The sequence below is a fragment of the Pseudophryne corroboree genome, chromosome 4 (assembly GCF_028390025.1).
Source record: "Pseudophryne corroboree isolate aPseCor3 chromosome 4, aPseCor3.hap2, whole genome shotgun sequence".
In the NCBI taxonomy this organism is placed as follows: domain Eukaryota; kingdom Metazoa; phylum Chordata; class Amphibia; order Anura; family Myobatrachidae; genus Pseudophryne; species Pseudophryne corroboree.
The window spans coordinates 206494236-206518496 of NC_086447.1; the positions used below are offsets into that span (position 1 = coordinate 206494236).

General features: G+C 49.7%; 1 protein-coding gene across 3 annotated transcripts in view; it reads left to right on the forward strand.

Annotated features, from left to right (window-relative positions):
* LOC134909208 (vitamin K-dependent protein C-like) overlaps window positions 1-23667 on the forward strand; it is a 109120-nt gene extending 85453 nt beyond the window's left edge. For all 3 annotated transcript variants that reach the window (XM_063915855.1, XM_063915856.1, XM_063915854.1), the window contains 3 exons: window positions 7109-7206; window positions 8762-8876; window positions 22950-23667. In XM_063915855.1, coding sequence (XP_063771925.1) covers window positions 7109-7206; window positions 8762-8876; window positions 22950-23542 — 806 coding nt within the window. In that variant the 3' untranslated portion in view covers window positions 23543-23667. The remainder of the gene's footprint in view (window positions 1-7108; window positions 7207-8761; window positions 8877-22949) is intronic.
* Window positions 23668-24261: the final 594 nt, after the last annotated feature.

A 24261-nucleotide genomic window follows, 5' to 3' on the forward strand; every position in this document is an offset into this window, starting at 1 on the left:
CCACAAATAAAACCCCAAACAGGGTTGCCCCCTATGGGACTTCCCTGGAGGAGGCTTTTTTTCAGTCTTCAGCTATAAGTACGCAAGGAAAATTGAAATACAATTTTTTAATATGATTTATGGTCGACATTGTGGCCAGCTGAGCATCTGGTCATAAACACACTCTCATGATGTTGGGCCTATTTTTACGTTGAGGCTTAGGGCTGTACTCCCATATTCCCCATTGTTAAACTGGCCCTGCTTCTTTGCATCCAACAATAGTAATAGAATGGGTAGTCTTTGAAAGTTGGCTGAACAGACAAGAGTGAGTGTTCGGTATTATATACCGTTTATAGGCCCAGGGTTAAGCCTGGTAAATTTGGATCAAATTGAGGAGATAAATATTAGGGCCTAATTCAGCATGGATCATAGATGTGCGAAAAATCGCACATCTAATATCCATTACTCTGACATATGGGGGAACGCTCAGCACAGGGCAAGTCCGCCCACCCCGCATGCCGAGTTCTTCCCAGTGGCGCACGCAGGGGGGGTTTCCGAGTACCTGGAAACCCCTCTTGAGGTGCCACGTCTTTTTTTCCCCCTTTGAGACGGAGACAGCTCTCCGCGGTAGAGCTGCAGGCAGGGGTTGACAGCGACATGAGTGAGATGGGTGAGGGGAGCTGGATGCAGAGACTCCGCAGCGGCGGCAAGCGGCTCAGGCATGGGCGGCCTTAGACCCGGCCCTAACCAATATGATGCCCTAGGCAAGATTTTGGCTGGTGCCCCCTAGCACCGCCGCTAGTTCCGCCTCTGACCCTGCACCCCTTTCCCAGCACCATCACCCCCCCCCCCCCCCCCCCCCATAGCAGTCCTTTTTTTTATTTTCCTGCCCCATGTAATTTAAATAAGAACAGTGTGCACATTCGGCAGCACAGCCCCAAAAGGTATGTGTTTTTGCTGGCAAGGGGCATGGCCACACAATAGTACCCCCAATTCAAATTATGCCTCGCAGTAGTGCAACTTTATTCACAATTTATCATACGATAGTGTCCCTTATTCACATTACATCACACAGTAGTACCAATTTACCTTATATACGTTACTTCTCACAGCAGTGCCCCTCATTCACATAACATCATACTGAATTGCTCCTTATTCACATTACACCACACCATATTGCTCTTTATTCTCATTACACCACACCATATTGCTCCTTATTCACATTACACCACACCATATTGCTCCTTATTCACATTACACCACACCATATTGCTCTTTATTCACATTACACCACACCATATTGCTCTTTATTCACATTACACCACACCATATTGCTCTTTATTCACATTAGACCACACAGTAGTGCCCTTTCTATACGTTACGCCACACAGTAGTGCCCTTTCTATACGTTACGCCACACAGTAGAGCACCTTATACACATAATGCCACACATTGGTAATGCATTTATACACATAATACCACACCGTAATGCCCCTTACACATATGACACACATTAATAATGTCCTTATAAACATAGTGCCCCTTACACATTATGCCAACCCTTATTAATGTCCTTATACACATAATTTCCCTTACACATATGCCGCACATTGTTAATGCCCTTATACACATAATGACACACATAGTGCCCCTTACACATATGTTACACATTATTAATGCCCTTATACAAATAATGACACATATAGTCTCTGGCGTGAGTCAACTGGCAGCTCTGCTAACGTTGGGTGCCTATTTTTTAGGAAAATGCATCTTATTTGCATGTGCTATGTGGCTAGGATGCACAAGAAGCTTCTGCTGATTAAAATGATATGCAGCATGCCTATATATTGTGTGTGACTGTGGCTGTATCGGCATACAAAATGCTGCACACAGAATATAGGCATGCTGCATATCATTTTAATCAGCAGAAGCTGCTTGTGCCCCTAGGCATACCAGATGCCCTAGGCAATTGCCTAGTTTGCCTATGCCTAAGGCCGGCTCTGGGCGGCTTAGTACGCCGGATCACTTCCCCCTTGGCCGGCTCTGATGTGCCAACCTTCCCTCCCCTCTCGGTGTCCTGGGCTGGCCGCCGGGCTGCATGAAAGCCAGCGCTGGCTCAGTGTATCACACTGGCCGCTCCGGCAATAGTAAAAATGGGGGTGGAGCCATCCAGAGTTCAGAGCAGTATGGCTGGTTCCCCAGACCACCCACTGTGAGCAGATGCCGCCGGTTACCGCAAGTTGTGCTGGACACCCGCTGCTGTACAGGATAAGCTAGCGGTGTGCCTGACTCCGAATAGCAAAACAGCAGTCACTGGCAGCCTCCTAGATAGCCGACTCACTCCTACACATAGCCTTGTGAGCCGCAGGACTGGATGCTGGGGGGAGACAGCCGCTTCCACTTTCAAAAGGACTTTCAGGTTAGTGCCTAAGCATGGGTTGGGGCACAGTACTATGGTGACTGGCAGAACTGGCAGACCCTGTGCATGACCCACTGCCACCCCGCGTACATATGTCCTACTGTGTGTATGACCCACTGCCACCCCACGTACATTCGTCCCACTCAGTGCATGACCCACTGCCACCCTGCATACATGATCCACTTCCACCCCGCGTACATATGTCCCACTGTGTGTATGACCCACTGCCGCCCCACATAGATGACCCACTGCCACCCCATGTACATGACCCACTGCCACCACGCATACATATGTCCCACTGCATACATGACCCACTGCCGCCCCACATAGATGACCCACTGCAACCCCACGTACATTTGTCCCACTCTGTGCATGACCCACTGCCAACCTGCGTACATATGTACCACTGTCTCCCCACATACAAATCCCACTGTCTCCCCGCGTACGTGTGCCCCACTGTCTCCTCATGTATGTGTGTCCCACTGTTTCCCCGCGTGTGTGCCCCGTTGACTCCCCACGTACGTGTGCCCCTCTCTCTCTCCCCGCATACGTGTGTCCCACTGTCTCCCAGCATACATGAGTCCCACTGTCTCACGGGGAAGTGTGTCCCACTGTCACCCCACCTACGTGTGTCCCACTGTCTCCCCGTGTACATGTGTCCCACTGTCACCCATGACACATAGTGTAAGGTATGGGGCAGAGTGATTGGTCCACAGACATTGGTTCCAGTGCCTCTCTGCATCCTCCTGTAAACACAGACTCCTCTCTCTCTCTCTCTCTCTCTCTCTCTCTCTTTCTCTCTCTCTCTCTATAGCTTCGGCTTGCCATAAAATCCCTTGAATCTGGGACACCTATTATTTACACTAGAAATCAGTAATTTAGTCCACCCCCTTAGGCTCCACCCCTCAACAGACCCCACTCCCATTAGGGCTGCTTGCAGAGGTTTCCTGGGCTGGTTTTCCATCCCAATCCGCCCCTGCTGCGGCTGTAACTGATATGGCCGCCTGTAGATGCAGGCATGCTTGCGGGGTGCAACGGCCAGTTGGCTGAACTGAACTCCGGATCGGCGGGCACTCAGCTGCACTAAACTGCGCAGCTGTACTGTGTATCAGTAACAGGAGTGCGTCCAGCAGATTCATGTGCAGAAGATCTTGTGCATGTACTGTATGTATTTTTTTTTGTGTGTGCGTGCATGCATGCATGTATGTATGTATGTATGTATGTACACAGTCTATTTGCAGGGTGTTAGGGCTTTCCAGATGTGTAAAAGTAAAGCTTAAGTGCTTCATACTTTCAACTTTTAGGACTGCACTCCCGAAACATTAATAGAACAAATACATTTTCAAGTTACCACAGTCCCAGACTGCTGCCATCACGCTATATATATATATATATATATATATATATATATATATATATATATATATAAAAAATTTTTTTTTACATATCCGGAAACCCCCCCTTGCAAATCCTGCGTTTGCCCCTGCTTCCCCCCACTAACATGCGAGCGATTCGCTAAGCCCTGGATGAATGTTTTCTTTGGCACCCCCCCCCCCCCCCCATTCTAAACAGAGTTAGTGCGCACTGAAGTCTTGCGGGGAAAAATAGGGGTGTGGTTTCATATGGAAGGGACGTGACCACAGAATTGTACCATTTAACATTACACCGCACAGTAGTACCCCTTATACGCATTACGCCATGGAGAACCTCTTATACAACACAGGAAAAAGAAAAACAAAGGGGGAAAAAACCTGATTCATGCCATTTACGTTATTTGTCATATTTCCTCCATATAGTAATGCCCCTTACACATTATGCCACACACTGTAATGCCCATTACACTTTATTACACACACCATAATGCCCATTACGCATTATGCCACACTTTGTAATGCCCATTCCACATTATGCCACACACCGTAATGCCCATTTTACATTATGCTACACACTGTAACGCCCATTATACATTATGCCACACACCATAATGGCCATTACATATTATGCCACACATCATAATTCCCATTACACGTTATGCCACACCATAATGCCCATTACACATTATGCCACATACCTTAATGCCCATTACACATTATGCCACACACCGTAATGCCTATTACAACTTATGCCACACGCCATAGTGCCCATTACACGTTATGCGACACACTGTAACACCTATTACATGTTATGCCACACACCGTTATGCCTATTACAACTTATGCCACACACCTTAATGCGCATTGCACGTTATGCGACACACTGTAACGCCTATTACAACGTATTAACACATCTTACTGCCCATTACACATTATGCCACACACGTAATGCCCATTTCATATTATGCCACACACCTTAATGCCCATTACACATTATGCCACACACCATAATGCCCATTTCATATTATGCCACACACCGTAATGCCCATTACACGTTATGCCACACACTGTAATGCCCATTACACTTTATACCACACACCATAATGCCACACATTGTCATACACTGTAATGCCCATTATACATTATTCCACATACCGTTAAGCCCCGATACCATTTTATGCCCCACACACAATAATTTCCCTTACAAATTATGCCCCAGAGTAAAGCTTCTAATTACTTTTTAAATTACCTGCTCATTGCCAGGGGTCTAATGCTCGTTGTCAGGGGATTCATGCTCTGGGTTCCATACTCATTGCCAGGGGTTTCCTGCTCGTTGCCAGGGGTCTCATGCCAATTGCCAGGAGCCTTATGCTCGTTTCCCAAGGTTTCATGCTTGTCAGGGGTTTCATGCTGAGGGTTCCATGCTCGTTGTCAGGGGTTTCCTGCTCATTGCCAGGGGTTTCAGCTCATTGCCAGGGGTCCTGCCTCCCGCCGCACCCTGGCTGCAGCAGGCGCCATGGGCTGTATAAGCATCTGCTGCAGTCAACACCATTGCGGAGACAGTCAGACGCTAGAGGTCCCACTTGACCTCTAACGTCTGGAGGTGAGCAGGGAGTCAGATGCTAGAGTGGGACCTCTAGCGTATAACTGTCTCCCTCAATGGAGTCGGCTGCAGTGGACGCCCACGCAGCCCATGGCACCTGCTGCAGACGGGATGTAGACGGATGGCAGGCGCCTGCTGGGTGACTGCGGCCACGACCTTTGACCACAGCATCCCGGACGCCAGCCTGCTTGCCCGCACATAGAATTCCTCCTGATCTCCAGTCACAAGGCAGTGTCATCTCAGCTTGCAGAAGAGGGAGCTGCAGCCTAGGGCAATGAGACCGAATAGGTCGCAGAGATGCATTTTTTTTTCAGTCTCTTTGCATATATAACTCTAAATAATAACTGTAGAGAGCAGGATCTTCACAAATAATTTAGTCTTAGTGAGATATTACAATAATTTTCTCCTTTAAATGTAATCTGGTTATTTTCTATATTGATGTTTTTCAATGGGTTGGTGTGGTAAAGACTTTTGTATAGTGCTGGGTTAATTGTTTTTTACTACAGTTATATATACACCACAGACCCGACTAATTTTAGTTTTAATGTTTTGTTTTTCTGTATTTTGTGGAAAAGTTGTAGGTCACTTTGTTTTGTTCTCTTCCAAGCAATCAATAAATTACTTTCAATATACAGTCTATATTATGTATTTCTGTAACAATCTAGATCACATTTTAAACAGAAATATTGGCCCTCATTCCGAGTTGATCGGTCGCAAGGCGAATTTAGCAGAGTTACACACGCTAAGCCGCCGCCTACTGGGAGTGAATCTTAGCTTCTTAAAATTGCGACCGATGTATTCGCAATATTGCGATTACTAACTACTTAGCAGTTTCAGAGTAGCTCCAGACTTACTCTGCCTGTGCGATCAGTTCAGTGCTTGTCGTTCCTGGTTGACGTCACAAACACACCCAGCGTTCGCCCAGGCACTCCCACCGTTTCCCCGGCCACTCCTGCGTTTTTTCCGGAAACGGTAGCGTTTTCAGCCACACGCCCCTGAAACGCCGTGTTTCCGCCCAGTAACACCCATTTCCTGTCAATCACATTACGATCGCCGGAGCGAAGAAAAAGCCGTGAGTAAAAATACTTTCTTCATAGTAAAGTTACTTGGCGCAGTCGCAGTGCGAACATTGCGCATGCGTACTAAGCGGATTTTCACTGCGATGCGATGAAAAAGAACGAGCGAACAACTCGGAATGAGGGCCCTTGTTCTCATTGGAGAATAAGCACAGGGTAGTGTGCACAGGTTGTGATTGCCATATGTGCTTTGTGCACAAGTACACTCAGGTCAGTATGTAAATGGAGGATCTGTGGGGGTCATTCAGACCTGATCGCACGCTAAAATGTTTTGCTGCGCTGCAATCGGGTCAGAACAGCGCATGCACCACAATGCACAGGCGCGTCATACGGGTGCAAAGCGAATTGTTGCTGTGCGATGGGTTTTACGAAGAATCCATTTGCACAGCCGATCACAAGGAGATTGACAGGAAGTGTTTTAAAAAACGCAGGCGTGTTCAAGTGTTTGCAGGGCGGGTGTCTGAAGCGGCTGAGTAAGCGCTGGCCAACTCAGAAACTGCACAAAACTTGTTTGTAATGCTCGGCTGCACATACGATCACACACTTGCAAAGCAAAAATACACTCCCCTATAGGCGGCGACTATCTGATCGCAGCATGGAAAAAAATAGCTAGCGAGCAATCAGGTCTGAATTAGGCCCTGTGTGCTTTGTCTTGCAGTGGAGTTTCCTTGTGGCAAAATGAAAATATTCAACCCTGACTATTCAGCCCGTCTCACGGGAGCAAGGAAAGGACGTAAAGGTGACAGTCCCTGGCAAGTAAGTCCCTGGCTTGTCCCTGTAATGCAATATTGGGATACTAGCCAAATGAATTGACAACAATCAAGTATGAGCTGTAACCAGTGATGAGTTATAATAGAGAGAGCACAAGCCAGATGCCCAAGGTTATGGGGCCTAAAGTTTTCGGAATACTCTACCCCATTTCTAGATGGCAAGCATAACAGGAGAAAATGGTGGGGGATACCGCACTTGACCATTGATATTATACTTACCAGCATGAAAAAAAACAAAATTAGAACAAATACTGAGGATAAATTCCTCTAGATGTTTGTGTTGGTGGTGCACCCTGAGTCAGTGTTGTACTAGGCAATTACACATAGAGAGAAAGAAGACTCCTTTGTGGGTGCACTCTTAAGGGCCCCACACACTTATGCGACCGCATGTCGCAGGCGATCACCCCGGCAGCCTCCCGGGGAGCAGGATCACCCAAGAAACAATGTATGCTGTCCTTTTACATACAATGTATCTTGGGCGATCCCAGCCATGCCCCCAGGTCAGATCTGATTGAATGGGCAGCACATTCAAACGGTGGGATCCGATGTGATGCTCACGGGAACGCACATCGGATCAGATCGGAAACACCTCAAAAATGCCCGATTTCATCCAATATATCGAGCCGAATGCCCAAATCGGATGAAATCGGGCATTATCGCTCTAGTGTATGGGGCCCTCTAGAATCAGTCAAAGAAAGACTATAGTGTTGAAATATTAAAACATAAATATTTATTGATACATTATTAAAATATGACAGTTGGTGTGTCCTACACTAACATAACAACAACAAATAAATAAATTAATTAAAATTCTTCACGAGTGGTCTCATTTATTAGCAAATGCATATGTCCCTAAATAGGGGGACCAGATATGTGGTATTCGTTGTCAGTACCGGTCACCGAAACCATAAATCAATCGATATTGTGTGAACCCGTGGGTATACTTGCTCGTAAATATTCAAGAGTGGGTTCTGCAAATAGCGAAGTATTGCGGTAGAACAGACTACATAGAAAAACACCTATCCGGGTGTCTTTCTTTGACTGATTCTAACGGTGGGTACACACTGGAAAGATATATCTGCAGATCAATTGATCGGCAAATATATCTATGGACGGATCGGGCAGTGTGCTGTGCATACACACTGCCCGATCCATCGGGGACTGACGTCATAAACTGGGCGGGCGTGTACACACGTGTACGTGCCTTAAGAGTTCACCCACAAAAGAGTCTTCTTTCTCTCTAAGCATAACAGGAGCCACAAGTAGCAGTCGCACCCTATGTTGTGATGAAGTGGATGGAACACATAAGAATGTACTGATTTTGTAAATCCTTTACCTGTAGCTTCAATAATTGGTCCCTGTCAGTGACCCTATGTTGCATATACAGTAATAGTTTTATCACTGTTTTTCATATGCAGGCTGTTCCTCTATTGCCCAGCGCTGAGCATTACTGTGGCACTTTACAGTTAATAAAAAAAAGCATGCTTTGCTTTGTTCTTGTCCCTGACCATCAGTACCTCTGCTTCCTCTTGTGATTGCAGGCTTTGCTACTTCATGACAAGAGATTTCACTGTGGTGGAGTCCTGATTCACCCATCATGGGTTCTGACTGCAGCTCATTGCATGTCACGGACTGGAAAGTACTCTGTGCGGCTTGGTAAGTGTCTGTCCATGAAACGGATGAACTATTTATGTCTTGTTTGTTATTCACACTTTTATAGTTGCAAACATTTTCATATAGCTTTTACTGACTCCATTGTACTCTAAAGAAGGCAGCAGACTGGTGTCTTTACCTGTGTTACTTACCCAGTCCCATCCCACGTTACCTTTTATTTAGCCTACAGGAATTAGCCTGCAGAAATTAATGACATCAACAGTCCATATACTCTTATGTTGCTCACTACTAGGGGATTATGGTGGTCATTCCGAGTTGATTGCTCGCTAGCAGTTTTTAGCAGCCGTGCAAACGCTATGCCACCGCCCACTGGGAGTGTATTTTAGCTTAGCAGAAGTGCGAACGAAAGGATCGCAGAGCGGCTACAAAATAATTTTGTGCAGTTTCAGAGTAGCTTCAGACCTACTCAGCACTTGCGATCACTTAAGGCCATTCAGTTCCTGATTTGACGTCACGAACACGCCCTGCGTTCTCCCAGCCACGCCTGCGTTTTTCCTGGCACGCCTGCGTTTTTTCTATCACTCCCTGAAAACGGTCAGTTGACACCCAGAAATGCCCTCTTCCTGTCAATCACTCTGCGGCCAGTAGTGCGACTGAAAAGCTTTGCTAGACCTTGTGTGAAACCACATTGTTCGTTGTAATAGTACGATGCGCGCGCGCATTGCGACGCATGCGCAGAAGTGCAATTTTTTTGCATGATCGCTGCGCAGCGAACGAAAGCAGCTAGCGATCAACTCGGAATGACCCACTATATGTAAAGATTCTCTACAGCACATACTGTATAGTAGAGTAACAAAATGCATTTAACACCAGTACAATTGAGTATCCGACTATCCGTGTTTTAAAGGGTTACCACCAGTAGTGGCTCCATAGGTGGGGCTGCAGCGCAGAACAAAAATTCAAATAGGGGAGCCAGACCAACTGCCACCCCAAACACTTCCAAACATCGGTAGCCGGGACTCACTGGCAGTTGGTGTGCCTCTGCTATTTGAATTTTGGATTGTGCTGCTGCCCCACCTCTGAAACTGCCACTTGTTACCACGTGACTTACAGTCATTTTACATTACATAAAGAAGAATCCACACTATGGCCCAAATGTATTAAGCCTTAACAAGAGATAAATCTGAGACGAGCAGCCAATCAGCTTCCTAACTGCCATGTCACAGGCTGTGTTTGAAAAATGACAGTTAGGAGCTGGTTGGCTGGTACTTTATCTCTCCTTATGCGTCTCAGATTTCTCTCTTGTTAAGGCTTAATACATTTGGGCCATAATCAGATAGGAGAGTAGTACTGTAGTTTATTCTAAAGTAGTTGGAGTACAGACACAGTGCTTTGGGAATATGGTGGACCCTTCATCAGTCATAGCAGGAAAAGGCACATTTGGGGGAGAGTGCTACCTGTTTATCAGTGTAGGGGCATAGCATTCTCTTACCTGCATGAGCACATTAGTTATTCAAGGGGTTAAATCAATCAGGAGTAATCCTACACTCTTTTGAAGAGAACATTTTAATCCCTTTGTCTATTATTTAAGTGCTTTTTACATATTTTTATTTAGATTCACCCTCTTGATTATACAGTTATTACAAAATAGACAGTTTTAACAATTTATAAAATAACAACTATTTAAGATAATGACACATACCATACACAGTTTCTTAGAAGAACTGTTATGTTTTAACCACGGATGGTAATGGTGACGTAAGCAACCGGATGTGCGTCATGTGACTAGTCAGACAAGGAGGAGAAGGCATATTGTTTGCTCCAATTTAGTAAAACGGATTTCGGTACAGTTGTGCAACAACATTTTAGAATGTGAGCTATAATTGGCACAAGAAATTTTAAACAACTGAATGTGACCGAGTGTATCCAATGAACAAGTGCGCACACATACTACGCAGCACTTTACAGGGAATATTTAGTCATTCCCATTGCTCCCTGCCTCATTGGAGTTTACAATCTGTATTCCATACTACATGGACACACACTGTAGGGGTCATTGTGTCAGAAGCCAAGTAACCGACAAGTATATTTTTGGAGTGTGGAAGGACACTGGAGAACCCGGAGGAAACCCACCCGAACACTGTGAATAGAAACATCACAGTGGTTAGAATCAAACTGATGCCGTGAGGCAGCAAAACTAATCAGTCTTTGCCAGCTATCAGAAACAGCTGAAGGACTGGTAAGGTGAAATACAGTATTTTCTTGATTTGTGATCATCAATGTAAAGAAAAAAATAAATAAATAAATCATACTTGCCTACGCTCCCGAATGGCCGGGAGGGCTCCCGAAAATCGGGTGACCCTCCCGGCCCTCCGGTAGAGCAGGCAAGTCTCCTGATTCGCGGAATCCCCCTGCCCGTCCGCCCACTTAGTGTGTAAAGTGGGCGGTCCGGGCAGTTGATGACGCGATTCTTGCTGAATCGCGTCATCCTAGCCACGCCCCCTGCAGTATAATGCCGGTGATCACGGCATTACAGAGCCGGGGGGGTGGCTTAAAGGAGGCGGCATCGTGACCCCACCCTTGCTCCGCCCCGCCCCACCCTTGCTCTGCCCCCGTCCCGCCTCCGGACCACCCCCTCCTCTACGTCACAGCCTCCCCTGCCCGCCCTCTTAGCCGACCTGGCTGCTCTCTCCCGCAGAGAGCAGCCAGAATGTAGGTAAGCATGAAATAAATAGAATCTTCCTTGTCTTTAAGCTTTTTTCCTAGTACTGCCTGTACTTGTATATCTGCCCATCCATAAAATAGGGAACTTTGTAAATAGTTTTCAGGCTGCTTAGAACTTGAAGATAATGAGAGGAGACCACTGCAATCACACACTAAAACCATGCACTGGCTTTAACAGCAAAACATCAGTGACCACACAGGACTGTTACTGGCACGTCAGGCAGTGCATGTAACCACACAGGACTGTTACTGGCACGTCAGGCAGTGCAGGTAACCACACAGGACTGCCACTCGCACATCAGGCAGTGCATGTAACCACACAGGACTGCCATTCGCACCTCAGGCAGTGCATGTAACCACACAGGACTGCCACTCGCACCTCAGGCAGTGCAGGTAACCACACAGGACTGCCACTCGCACCTCAGGCAGTGCATGTAACCACACAGGACTGCCACTCGCACCACAGGCAGTGCATGTAACCACACAGGACTGCCACTCGCACCTCAGGCAGTGCAGGTAACCACACAGGACTGCCACTCGCACCTCAGGCAGTGCATGTAACCACACAGGACAGCCACTCGCACCACAGGCAGTGCATGTAACCACACAGGACTGCCACTCGCACCTCAGGCAGTGCATGTAACCACACAGACTGCCACTCGCACCTCAGGCAGTGCATGTAACCACACAGGACTGCCACTCGCACCTCAGGCAGTGCATGTAACCACACAGGACTGCCACTCGCACCTCAGGCAGTGCATGTAACCACACAGGACTGCCACTCGCACATCAGGCAGTGCATGTAACCACACAGGACTGCCACTCGCACCTCAGGCAGTGCATGTTACCACACAGGACTGCCACTCACACCTCAGGCAGTGCAGGTAACCACACAGGACTGCCACTCGCACCTCAGGCAGTGCATGTAACCACACAGGACTGCCACTCGCACCTCAGGCAGTGCATGTAACCACACAGGACTGCCACTCGCACCTCAGGCAGTGCAGGTAACCACACAGACTGTCACTCGCACCTCAGGCAGTGCATGTAACCACACAGACTGCCACTCGCACCTCAGGCATTGCATGTAACCACACAGGACTGCCACTCGCACCACAGGCAGTGCATGTAACCACACAGGACTGCCACTCGCACCTCAGGCAGTGCATGTAACCACACAGACTGTCACTCGCACCTCAGGCAGTGCATATAACCACACAGGACTGCCACTCGCACCACAGGCAGTGCATATAACCACACAGGACTGCCACTCGCACCTCAGGCAGTGCATGAAACCACACAGACTGTCACTCGCACCTCAGGCAGTGCATGTAACCACACAGGACTGCCACTCACACCTCAGGCAGTGCAGGTAACCACACAGACTGTCACTCGCACCTCAGGCAGTGCATGTAACCACACAGACTGCCACTCGCACCTCAGGCAGTGCATGTAACCACACAGGACTGCCACTCGCACCTCAGGCAGTGCATGTAACCACACAGGGCTGCCACTCGCACCTCAGGCAGTGTAGGTAACCACACAGACTGTCACTCGCACCTCAGGCAGTGCATGTAACCACACAGACTGCCACTCGCACCTCAGGCAGTGCATGTAACCACACAGGACTGCCACTCGCACCTCAGGCAGTGCAGGTAACCACACAGACTGTCACTCGCACCTCAGGCAGTGCATGTTACCACACAGGACTGCCACTCACACCTCAGGCAGTGCAGGTAACCACACAGGACTGCCACTCGCACCTCAGGCAGTGCATGTAACCACACAGGACTGCCACTCGCACCTCAGGCAGTGCATGTAACCACACAGGGCTGCCACTCGCACCTCAGGCAGTGCATGTAACCACACAGGACTGCCACTCGCACTTCAGGCAGTGCATGTAACCACACAGGACTGCCACTCGCACCTCAGGCAGTGCAGGTAACCACACAGACTGTCACTCGCACCTCAGGCAGTGCATGTTACCACACAGGACTGCCACTCACACCTCAGGCAGTGCAGGTAACCACACAGGACTGCCACTCGCACCTCAGGCAGTGCATATAACCATACAGGACTGCCACTCGCACCTCAGGCAGTGCATGAAACCACACAGACTGTCACTCACACCTCAGGCAGTGCATGTAACCACACAGGACTGCCACTCGCACCTCAGGCAGTGCATGTAACCACACAGACTGCCACTCGCACCTCAGGCAGTGCATATAACCACACAGGACTGCCACTCGCACCTCAGGCAGTGCATGAAACCACACAGACTGTCACTCGCACCTCAGGCAGTGCAGGTAACCACACAGGACTGCCACTCGCACCTCAGGCAGTGCATGTAACCACACAGGACTGCCACTCACACCTCAGGCAGTGCAGGTAACCACACAGGGCTGCCACTCGCACCTCAGGCAGTGCATGTAACCACACAGGACTGCCACTCGCACCTCAGGCAGTGCATGTAACCACACAGGGCTGCCACTCGCACCTCAGGCAGTGTAGGTAACCACACAGACTGTCACTCGCACCTCAGGCAGTGCATGTAACCACACAGACTGCCACTCGCACCTCAGGCAGTGCATGTAACCACACAGGACTGCCACTCGCACCTCAGGCAGTGCAGGTAACCACACAGGACTGCCACTCGCACCTCAGGCAGTGCAGGTAACCACACAAGACTGCCACTCGCACCTCAGGCAGTGCATGTAACCACACAGGACTGCCACTCGCACCTCAGGCAGTGCATGTAACCACACAGGACTGCCACTCGCACCTCAGGCAGTGCAGGTAACCACACAGACTGTCACTCGCACCTCAGGCAGTGCATGTTACCACACAGGACTGCCACTCACACCTCAGGCAGTGCAGGTAACCACACAGGACTGCCACTCGCACCTCAGGCAGTGCATGTAACCACACAGGACTGCCACTCGCACCTCAGGCAGTGCATGTAACCACACAGGACTGCCACTCGCACCTCAGGCAGTGCAGGTAACCACACAGACTGTCACTCGCACCTCAGGCAGTGCATGTTACCACACAGGACTGCCACTCACACCTCAGGCAGTGCAGGTAACCACACAGGACTGCCACTCGCACCTCAGGCAGTGCATGTAACCACACAGGACTGCCACTCGCACCTCAGGCAGTGCATGTAACCACACAGGACTGCCACTCGCACCTCAGGCAGTGCAGGTAACCACACAGGACTGCCACTCGCACCTCAGGCAGTGCATGAAACCACACAGACTGTCACTCACACCTCAGGCAGTGCATGTAACCACACAGGACTGCCACTCGCACCTCAGGCAGTGCATGTAACCACACAGACTGCCACTCGCACCTCAGGCAGTGCATATAACCACACAGGACTGCCACTCGCACCTCAGGCAGTGCATGAAACCACACAGACTGTCACTCGCACCTCAGGCAGTGCAGGTAACCACACAGGACTGCCACTCGCACCTCAGGCAGTGCATGTAACCACACAGACTGTCACTCGCACCTCAGGCAGTGCATGTAACCACACAGGACTGCCACTCGCACCTCAGGCAGTGCATGTAACCACACAGGACTGCCACTCGCACTTCAGGCAGTGCATGTAACCACACAGGACTGCCACTCGCACCTCAGGCAGTGCATGTAACCACACAGGGCTGCCACTCGCACCTCAGGCAGTGCATGTAACCACACAGGACTGCCACTCGCACTTCAGGCAGTGCATGTAACCACACAGGACTGCCACTCGCACCTCAGGCAGTGCAGGTAACCACACAGACTGTCACTCGCACCTCAGGCAGTGCATGTTACCACACAGGACTGCCACTCACACCTCAGGCAGTGCAGGTAACCACACAGGACTGCCACTCGCACCTCAGGCAGTGCATGTAACCACACAGGACTGCCACTCGCACCTCAGGCAGTGCATGTAACCACACAGGACTGCCACTCGCACCTCAGGCAGTGCAGGTAACCACACAGACTGTCACTCGCACCTCAGGCAGTGCATATAACCACACAGGACTGCCACTCGCACTTCAGGCAGTGCATGTAACCACACAGGACTGCCACTCGCACCTCAGGCAGTGCATGTAACCACACAGGACTGCCACTCACACCTCAGGCAGTGCATGTAACCACACAGGACTGCCACTCGCACTTCAGGCAGTGCATGTAACCACACAGGACTGCCACTCGCACCTCAGGCAGTGCAGGTAACCACACAAGACTGCCACTCGCACCTCAGGCAGTGCATGTAACCACACAGGACTGCCACTCGCACCTCAGGCAGTGCATGTAACCACACAGGACTGCCACTCGCACCTCAGGCAGTGCAGGTAACCACACAGACTGTCACTCGCACCTCAGGCAGTGCATGTTACCACACAGGACTGCCACTCACACCTCAGGCAGTGCAGGTAACCACACAGGACTGCCACTCGCACCTCAGGCAGTGCATGTAACCACACAGGACTGCCACTCGCACCTCAGGCAGTGCATGTAACCACACAGGACTGCCACTCGCACCTCAGGCAGTGCAGGTAACCACACAGACTGTCACTCGCACCTCAGGCAGTGCATGTTACCACACAGGACTGCCACTCACACCTCAGGCAGTGCAGATAACCACACAGGACTGCCACTCGCACCTCAGGCAGTGCATGTAACCACACAGGACTGCCACTCGCACCTCAGGCAGTGCATGTAACCACACAGGACTGCCACTCGCACCTCAGGCAGTGCAGGTAACCACACAGACTGTCACTCGCACCTCAGGCAGTGCATATAACCACACAGGACTGCCACTCGCACCTCAGGCAGTGCATGAAACCACACAGACTGTCACTCACACCTCAGGCAGTGCAGGTAACCACACAGGACTGCCACTCGCACCTCAGGCAGTGCATGTAACCACACAGACTGTCACTCGCACCTCAGGCAGTGCATGTAACCACACAGGACTGCCACTCGCACCTCAGGCAGTGCATGTAACCACACAGGACTGCCACTCGCACTTCAGGCAGTGCATGTAACCACACAGGACTGCCACTCGCACCTCAGGCAGTGCATGTAACCACACAGGGCTGCCACTCGCACCTCAGGCAGTGCAGGTAACCACACAGACTGTCACTCGCACCTCAGGCAGTGCATGTAACCACACAGGACTGCCACTCGCACTTCAGGCAGTGCATGTAACCACACAGGACTGCCACTCGCACCTCAGGCAGTGCATGTAACCACACAGACTGTCACTCGCACCTCAGGCAGTGCATGTAACCACACAGACTGCCACTCGCACCTCAGGCAGTGCATGTAACTACACAGGACTGCCACTCGCACCTCAGGCAGTGCAGGTAACCACACAGGACTGCCACTCGCACCTCAGGCAGTGCAGGTAACCACACAGGACTGCCACTCGCACCTCAGGCAGTGCATGTAACCACACAGGACTGCCACTCGCACCTCAGGCAGTGCATGTAACCACACAGGACTGCCACTCGCACCTCAGGCAGTGCAGGTAACCACACAGGACTGCCACTCGCACCTCAGGCAGTGCATGTAACCACACAGACTGCCACTCGCACCTCAGGCAGTGCATATAACCATACAGGACTGCCACTCGCACCTCAGGCAGTGCATGAAACCACACAGACTGTCACTCACACCTCAGGCAGTGCATGTAACCACACAGGACTGCCACTCGCACCTCAGGCAGTGCATGTAACCACACAGACTGCCACTCGCACCTCAGGCAGTGCATATAACCACACAGGACTGCCACTCGCACCTCAGGCAGTGCATGAAACCACACAGACTGTCACTCGCACCTCAGGCAGTGCAGGTAACCACACAGGACTGCCACTCGCACCTCAGGCAGTGCATGTAACCACACAGGACTGCCACTCACACCTCAGGCAGTGCAGGTAACCACACAGGGCTGCCACTCGCACCTCAGGCAGTGCATGTAACCACACAGGACTGCCACTCGCACCTCAGGCAGTGCATGTAACCACACAGGGCTGCCACTCGCACCTCAGGCAGTGTAGGTAACCACACAGACTGTCACTCGCACCTCAGGCAGTGCATGTAACCACACAGACTGCCACTCGCACCTCAGGCAGTGCATGTAACCACACAGGACTGCCACTCGCACCTCAGGCAGTGCAGGTAACCACACAGGACTGCCACTCGCACCTCAGGCAGTGCAGGTAACCACACAAGACTGCCACTCGCACCTCAGGCAGTGCATGTAACCACACAGGACTGCCACTCGCACCTCAGGCAGTGCATGTAACCACACAGGACTGCCACTCGCACCTCAGGCAGTGCAGGTAACCACACAGACTGTCACTCGCACCTCAGGCAGTGCATGTTACCACACAGGACTGCCACTCACACCTCAGGCAGTGCAGGTAACCACACAGGACTGCCACTCGCACCTCAGGCAGTGCATGTAACCACACAGGACTGCCACTCGCACCTCAGGCAGTGCATGTAACCACACAGGACTGCCACTCGCACCTCAGGCAGTGCAGGTAACCACACAGACTGTCACTCGCACCTCAGGCAGTGCATGTTACCACACAGGACTGCCACTCACACCTCAGGCAGTGCAGGTAACCACACAGGACTGCCACTCGCACCTCAGGCAGTGCATGTAACCACACAGGACTGCCACTCGCACCTCAGGCAGTGCATGTAACCACACAGGACTGCCACTCGCACCTCAGGCAGTGCAGGTAACCACACAGGACTGCCACTCGCACCTCAGGCAGTGCATGAAACCACACAGACTGTCACTCACACCTCAGGCAGTGCATGTAACCACACAGGACTGCCACTCGCACCTCAGGCAGTGCATGTAACCACACAGACTGCCACTCGCACCTCAGGCAGTGCATATAACCACACAGGACTGCCACTCGCACCTCAGGCAGTGCATGAAACCACACAGACTGTCACTCGCACCTCAGGCAGTGCAGGTAACCACACAGGACTGCCACTCGCACCTCAGGCAGTGCATGTAACCACACAGACTGTCACTCGCACCTCAGGCAGTGCATGTAACCACACAGGACTGCCACTCGCACCTCAGGCAGTGCATGTAACCACACAGGACTGCCACTCGCACTTCAGGCAGTGCATGTAACCACACAGGACTGCCACTCGCACCTCAGGCAGTGCATGTAACCACACAGGGCTGCCACTCGCACCTCAGGCAGTGCATGTAACCACACAGGACTGCCACTCGCACTTCAGGCAGTGCATGTAACCACACAGGACTGCCACTCGCACCTCAGGCAGTGCAGGTAACCACACAGACTGTCACTCGCACCTCAGGCAGTGCATGTTACCACACAGGACTGCCACTCACACCTCAGGCAGTGCAGGTAACCACACAGGACTGCCACTCGCACCTCAGGCAGTGCATGTAACCACACAGGACTGCCACTCGCACCTCAGGCAGTGCATGTAACCACACAGGACTGCCACTCGCACCTCAGGCAGTGCAGGTAACCACACAGACTGTCACTCGCACCTCAGGCAGTGCATATAACCACACAGGACTGCCACTCGCACTTCAGGCAGTGCATGTAACCACACAGGACTGCCACTCGCACCTCAGGCAGTGCATGTAACCACACAGGACTGCCACTCACACCTCAGGCAGTGCATGTAACCACACAGGACTGCCACTCGCACTTCAGGCAGTGCATGTAACCACACAGGACTGCCACTCGCACCTCAGGCAGTGCAGGTAACCACACAAGACTGCCACTCGCACCTCAGGCAGTGCATGTAACCACACAGGACTGCCACTCGCACCTCAGGCAGTGCATGTAACCACACAGGACTGCCACTCGCACCTCAGGCAGTGCAGGTAACCACACAGACTGTCACTCGCACCTCAGGCAGTGCATGTTACCACACAGGACTGCCACTCACACCTCAGGCAGTGCAGGTAACCACACAGGACTGCCACTCGCACCTCAGGCAGTGCATGTAACCACACAGGACTGCCACTCGCACCTCAGGCAGTGCATGTAACCACACAGGACTGCCACTCGCACCTCAGGCAGTGCAGGTAACCACACAGACTGTCACTCGCACCTCAGGCAGTGCATGTTACCACACAGGACTGCCACTCACACCTCAGGCAGTGCAGATAACCACACAGGACTGCCACTCGCACCTCAGGCAGTGCATGTAACCACACAGGACTGCCACTCGCACCTCAGGCAGTGCATGTAACCACACAGGACTGCCACTCGCACCTCAGGCAGTGCAGGTAACCACACAGACTGTCACTCGCACCTCAGGCAGTGCATATAACCACACAGGACTGCCACTCGCACCTCAGGCAGTGCATGAAACCACACAGACTGTCACTCACACCTCAGGCAGTGCAGGTAACCACACAGGACTGCCACTCGCACCTCAGGCAGTGCATGTAACCACACAGACTGTCACTCGCACCTCAGGCAGTGCATGTAACCACACAGGACTGCCACTCGCACCTCAGGCAGTGCATGTAACCACACAGGACTGCCACTCGCACTTCAGGCAGTGCATGTAACCACACAGGACTGCCACTCGCACCTCAGGCAGTGCATGTAACCACACAGGGCTGCCACTCGCACCTCAGGCAGTGCAGGTAACCACACAGACTGTCACTCGCACCTCAGGCAGTGCATGTAACCACACAGGACTGCCACTCGCACTTCAGGCAGTGCATGTAACCACACAGGGCTGCCACTCGCACCTCAGGCAGTGCATGTAACCACACAGACTGTCACTCGCACCTCAGGCAGTGCATGTAACCACACAGACTGCCACTCGCACCTCAGGCAGTGCATGTAACTACACAGGACTGCCACTCGCACCTCAGGCAGTGCAGGTAACCACACAGGACTGCCACTCGCACCTCAGGCAGTGCAGGTAACCACACAGGACTGCCACTCGCACCTCAGGCAGTGCATGTAACCACACAGGACTGCCACTCGCACCTCAGGCAGTGCATGTAACCACACAGGACTGCCACTCGCACCTCAGGCAGTGCATGTAACCATACAGGACTGCCACTCGCACCTCAGGCATTGCATGTAACCACACAGGACTGCCACTCGCACCTCAGGCAGTGCATGTAACCACACAGGACTGCCACTCGCACCTCAGGCAGTGCATGTAACCACACAGGACTGCCACTCGCACCTCAGGCAGTGCATGTAACCACACAGGACTGACACTCGCACCACAGGCAGTGCATGTAACCACACAGGATTAAAATTACTTTTAGTCTTATAATTATTATTTTTATTATGATTATTATTATGATTATTATGATTATTATTATGATTATTATTATTATTATTATTGTTCTTTGGGACTTTTCAAAGATTCTTTAACCTGGAACTAAAATATTTGAATTATTACTGTATATAACATACTTTACCATCATGGGTCGTGTATACAAATGTTTGGTTGCAAATTATGGCTAATGTGGCTGCAAGAGGAGTGTCTTTGGGGTGGGGATTTAGTTGTGAGCCACTAGTGGGCCTACCACTAAAAAGATGCTTATTGTGTGGCGCACTCTTTTTTTTTTTCAAAAAAGAGTGCGCCACACAATAAGCATCTTTTTAGTGGTAGGCCCACTAGTGGCTCACAACTAAATCCCCACCCCAAAAATACTATAATTTAGCTTAGTGGCGCACCTCCAACCCCTATTGACTTATATAAGGCCCTTTGGCCCTTTTTGTAAATATTCTCTTTAATTGGTTGGTTAGACTATCGACATCTCCTAAAACTCCGTATATTCACCTGTGCAGCGTCTTTTGGACCCTGTGTCCCTTTTCTAGAAAATGCAAGAGGAGTGTCACCTTAGTGACACTGGGAAAGTGGTAATTGTGTGTTACATGAACACCTTTGACAAAGACCGCTTAACTTGCTCATGTTTCATGAGCACCAAAATCTAAGGGGATGTGTGAATGACATCGTCAGGAAAGGACAGCTGTGGATGGAGGGGCATAATTCAGGAAAAGTAAAACAATGGAGCAACTACAGATCAACGGATTACAAACTTGTGATGCAAGCAGACAGTTTTATCCATAATGATCTGAGATTTTCACAGGGCAGGATCTTATATTTGGGTTTCAATGGGTAAACTGCCTGGAAATGCACATTTGTGAGCCTAAGCAATGGATCACTGAGCAGTGGATCAACAACATTTGGTCATATGAACCTTACAATATTCTATAAACACAAATGGGTACATATTATTATTATTATTATTATTGTCCTTCAATCTACATGGATTAGTCTGTGGAATATGAATCCAGGAGACTATTCTTAACTCAGCCAATGAAAGTTATATATTGCATCATCCTATGATGTTAATATCTTCAAGATCTCCAGCTGAAATTGATAGTGTGCGTGATGTGTATGGGAATATTTCAACTACATATATGAAGTATATACTTTAGGGGATAAGCAATTACCCGCAGTCAATGACCGCGGGTAATTGTATCGTCGAGGGGCTATCCTATTAGCCCCAATGCGGTGCACTCCACCCCCCTACCCCACTCCGACCCCCGGCACAATGCACAACGTGGTTTATGCTTCAGGTGATTTAAGGACTTATCCCCGATCCCATGTGTTTTTGCGTGATTGCAGGTCCGCTTTCAGGTGATCAAAACAGACCATAATTGGATACCGCAATAATGACCATCGGTTTTTAATCGCGATGTCCGGCTGTTTCAATCCGCTGAAAACGAATCTCACCTACTGTAATTGCATGTTCCCTTTTGAATAATTGTGGTCTGTGGTCCTTATGCAGGTTTGTTAGCAAACCAAAAAACTTAGCAATTGGTCAAAACCATGTTGCAGAGAGAGTAACATGTGCAGAGAGAGTTAGATTTGGGTGGGGTGTGTTCAATCTTAAATCTAAACTGCAGTGTCAAAATAAAGCCGACAGTATTTACCATGCACAGAAACAATATAACCCACCCAAATCTTAATCTCTCTGCACATGTTACATCTGCCCGACCTGCAATGTAACATGGTTTTGCCCAATTGCTAACTTTTTTGGTTTGCTAACAAACCTGAATAATCTTTTATTTCCATTTTAACACCTTACGTCTGTTGTGACTGAGATCCCCAAGCATTCAGATTTATTATCTGTATAATTAATATCAGTCCAGTTAATTGTGTGTTTCTATTGTCTAATTGTGACATAGTATTGTTTTACTACATGGTTTTAGGTTGTGCACCACATTTTATTTTTTGATTTGTGTTAGCAGTTATTATTCTATAAAGGGTACACATAAGAATAATACGAGATATTAGCCTCTATTTATATATCTCTCTGTACATGTCACAAAACAGGTGAATATGACCGTGCAGAACTGGAAAGCACCGAGCAACAGTTTTCTCTGTCTGAGATTATCCTGCATCCTGACTACAAACCTAAGACTGCAGATAATGATATAGCCCTACTGCGACTCAATGAGCCAGCAGTGTATAACAAGTATGTGTTGCCCATCTGTCTACCAAGTAAAGGACTTGCTGAAACACATCTGACGCTAGAAGGCACTGAGACCATAGTAACGGGCTGGGGAAGCCAGGATGGATCACGGCGCAACAGCTCTAAGATCCTCAGCTTCATACAGATCCCCATAGTTCCCCGAGAGAATTGCTCGGAAGTCATGAATAGCCATGTATCTGGTAATATGTTATGTGCTGGAAGGTTGGGGGAGAATCAGGATGCTTGCAATAAAGACAGTGGGGGGCCCATGGTCACCAGGTTTGGAGACGCCTGGTTTCTTATTGGCTTAGTGAGCTGGGGAGAGGGATGCGGGAGACTGGATAATTATGGCGTATATACCAAGGTGGATCGTTACCTTGAATGGATCAGTCAGCAAATAGCCAACTATAAAGAAGAAATTAAGTCTGACACACAAAAGTCACGTAAAAGCTGATTTCTTAAGATCTCTTGTAAAGTCATCTTATCCAGATGCATTTCAATGTAAATCAGATAATACAACTTTTTTTTGTGTGAAAACTGTGCTATGTTTTTCTATGTTAGAAAAAGGATGGAAATATATTGTTTGTCACATTATTTCTTTTTTTGCGTTATGGAAAACTGTATTTTTAGTTTCACAATTAAAAATATAATTCACGATAATTAATCAAATGTAGGTGGGAACCGCCATAGAAATCGGTTGTTTAACGGCAACACTGTCATAATGGGGTGTGTTCCACAAACACATAATTATAATATGTACGTGTAACACATTTTCCTTCTCTTAAAGTTACAGTAGCTCACAATACAACGTTAATACTTATCATCATCAGTTACATTTTTGTAGCAGGGTTCAGTCACTTGCAAGTGACATGGCGCATCATTGCTGTGGTCGCAGTAAACTCAGGCCTCCGTAGCTCCTGGTTAGCTGAGATCAGACAAAGCTTGGAGAGAGTGGAAAGTGACTCCGCACTGGATTTAGGGGTCGATTTAGGATGGATCGCTGAAGAGCGGAAATCGCTAATTGGTATTTTCCAAACTTCTGCGCATGCGCGTACGCCACTGCGCACATGTGCGTGGACTTAGATTGTGATTGCACATAATCTAAGTCCCAGCGGGGGGTGATGACAGGGCGTCGTTGCCGTGTTTTGGGGCATCACGGCGGCGTTGGAGGGG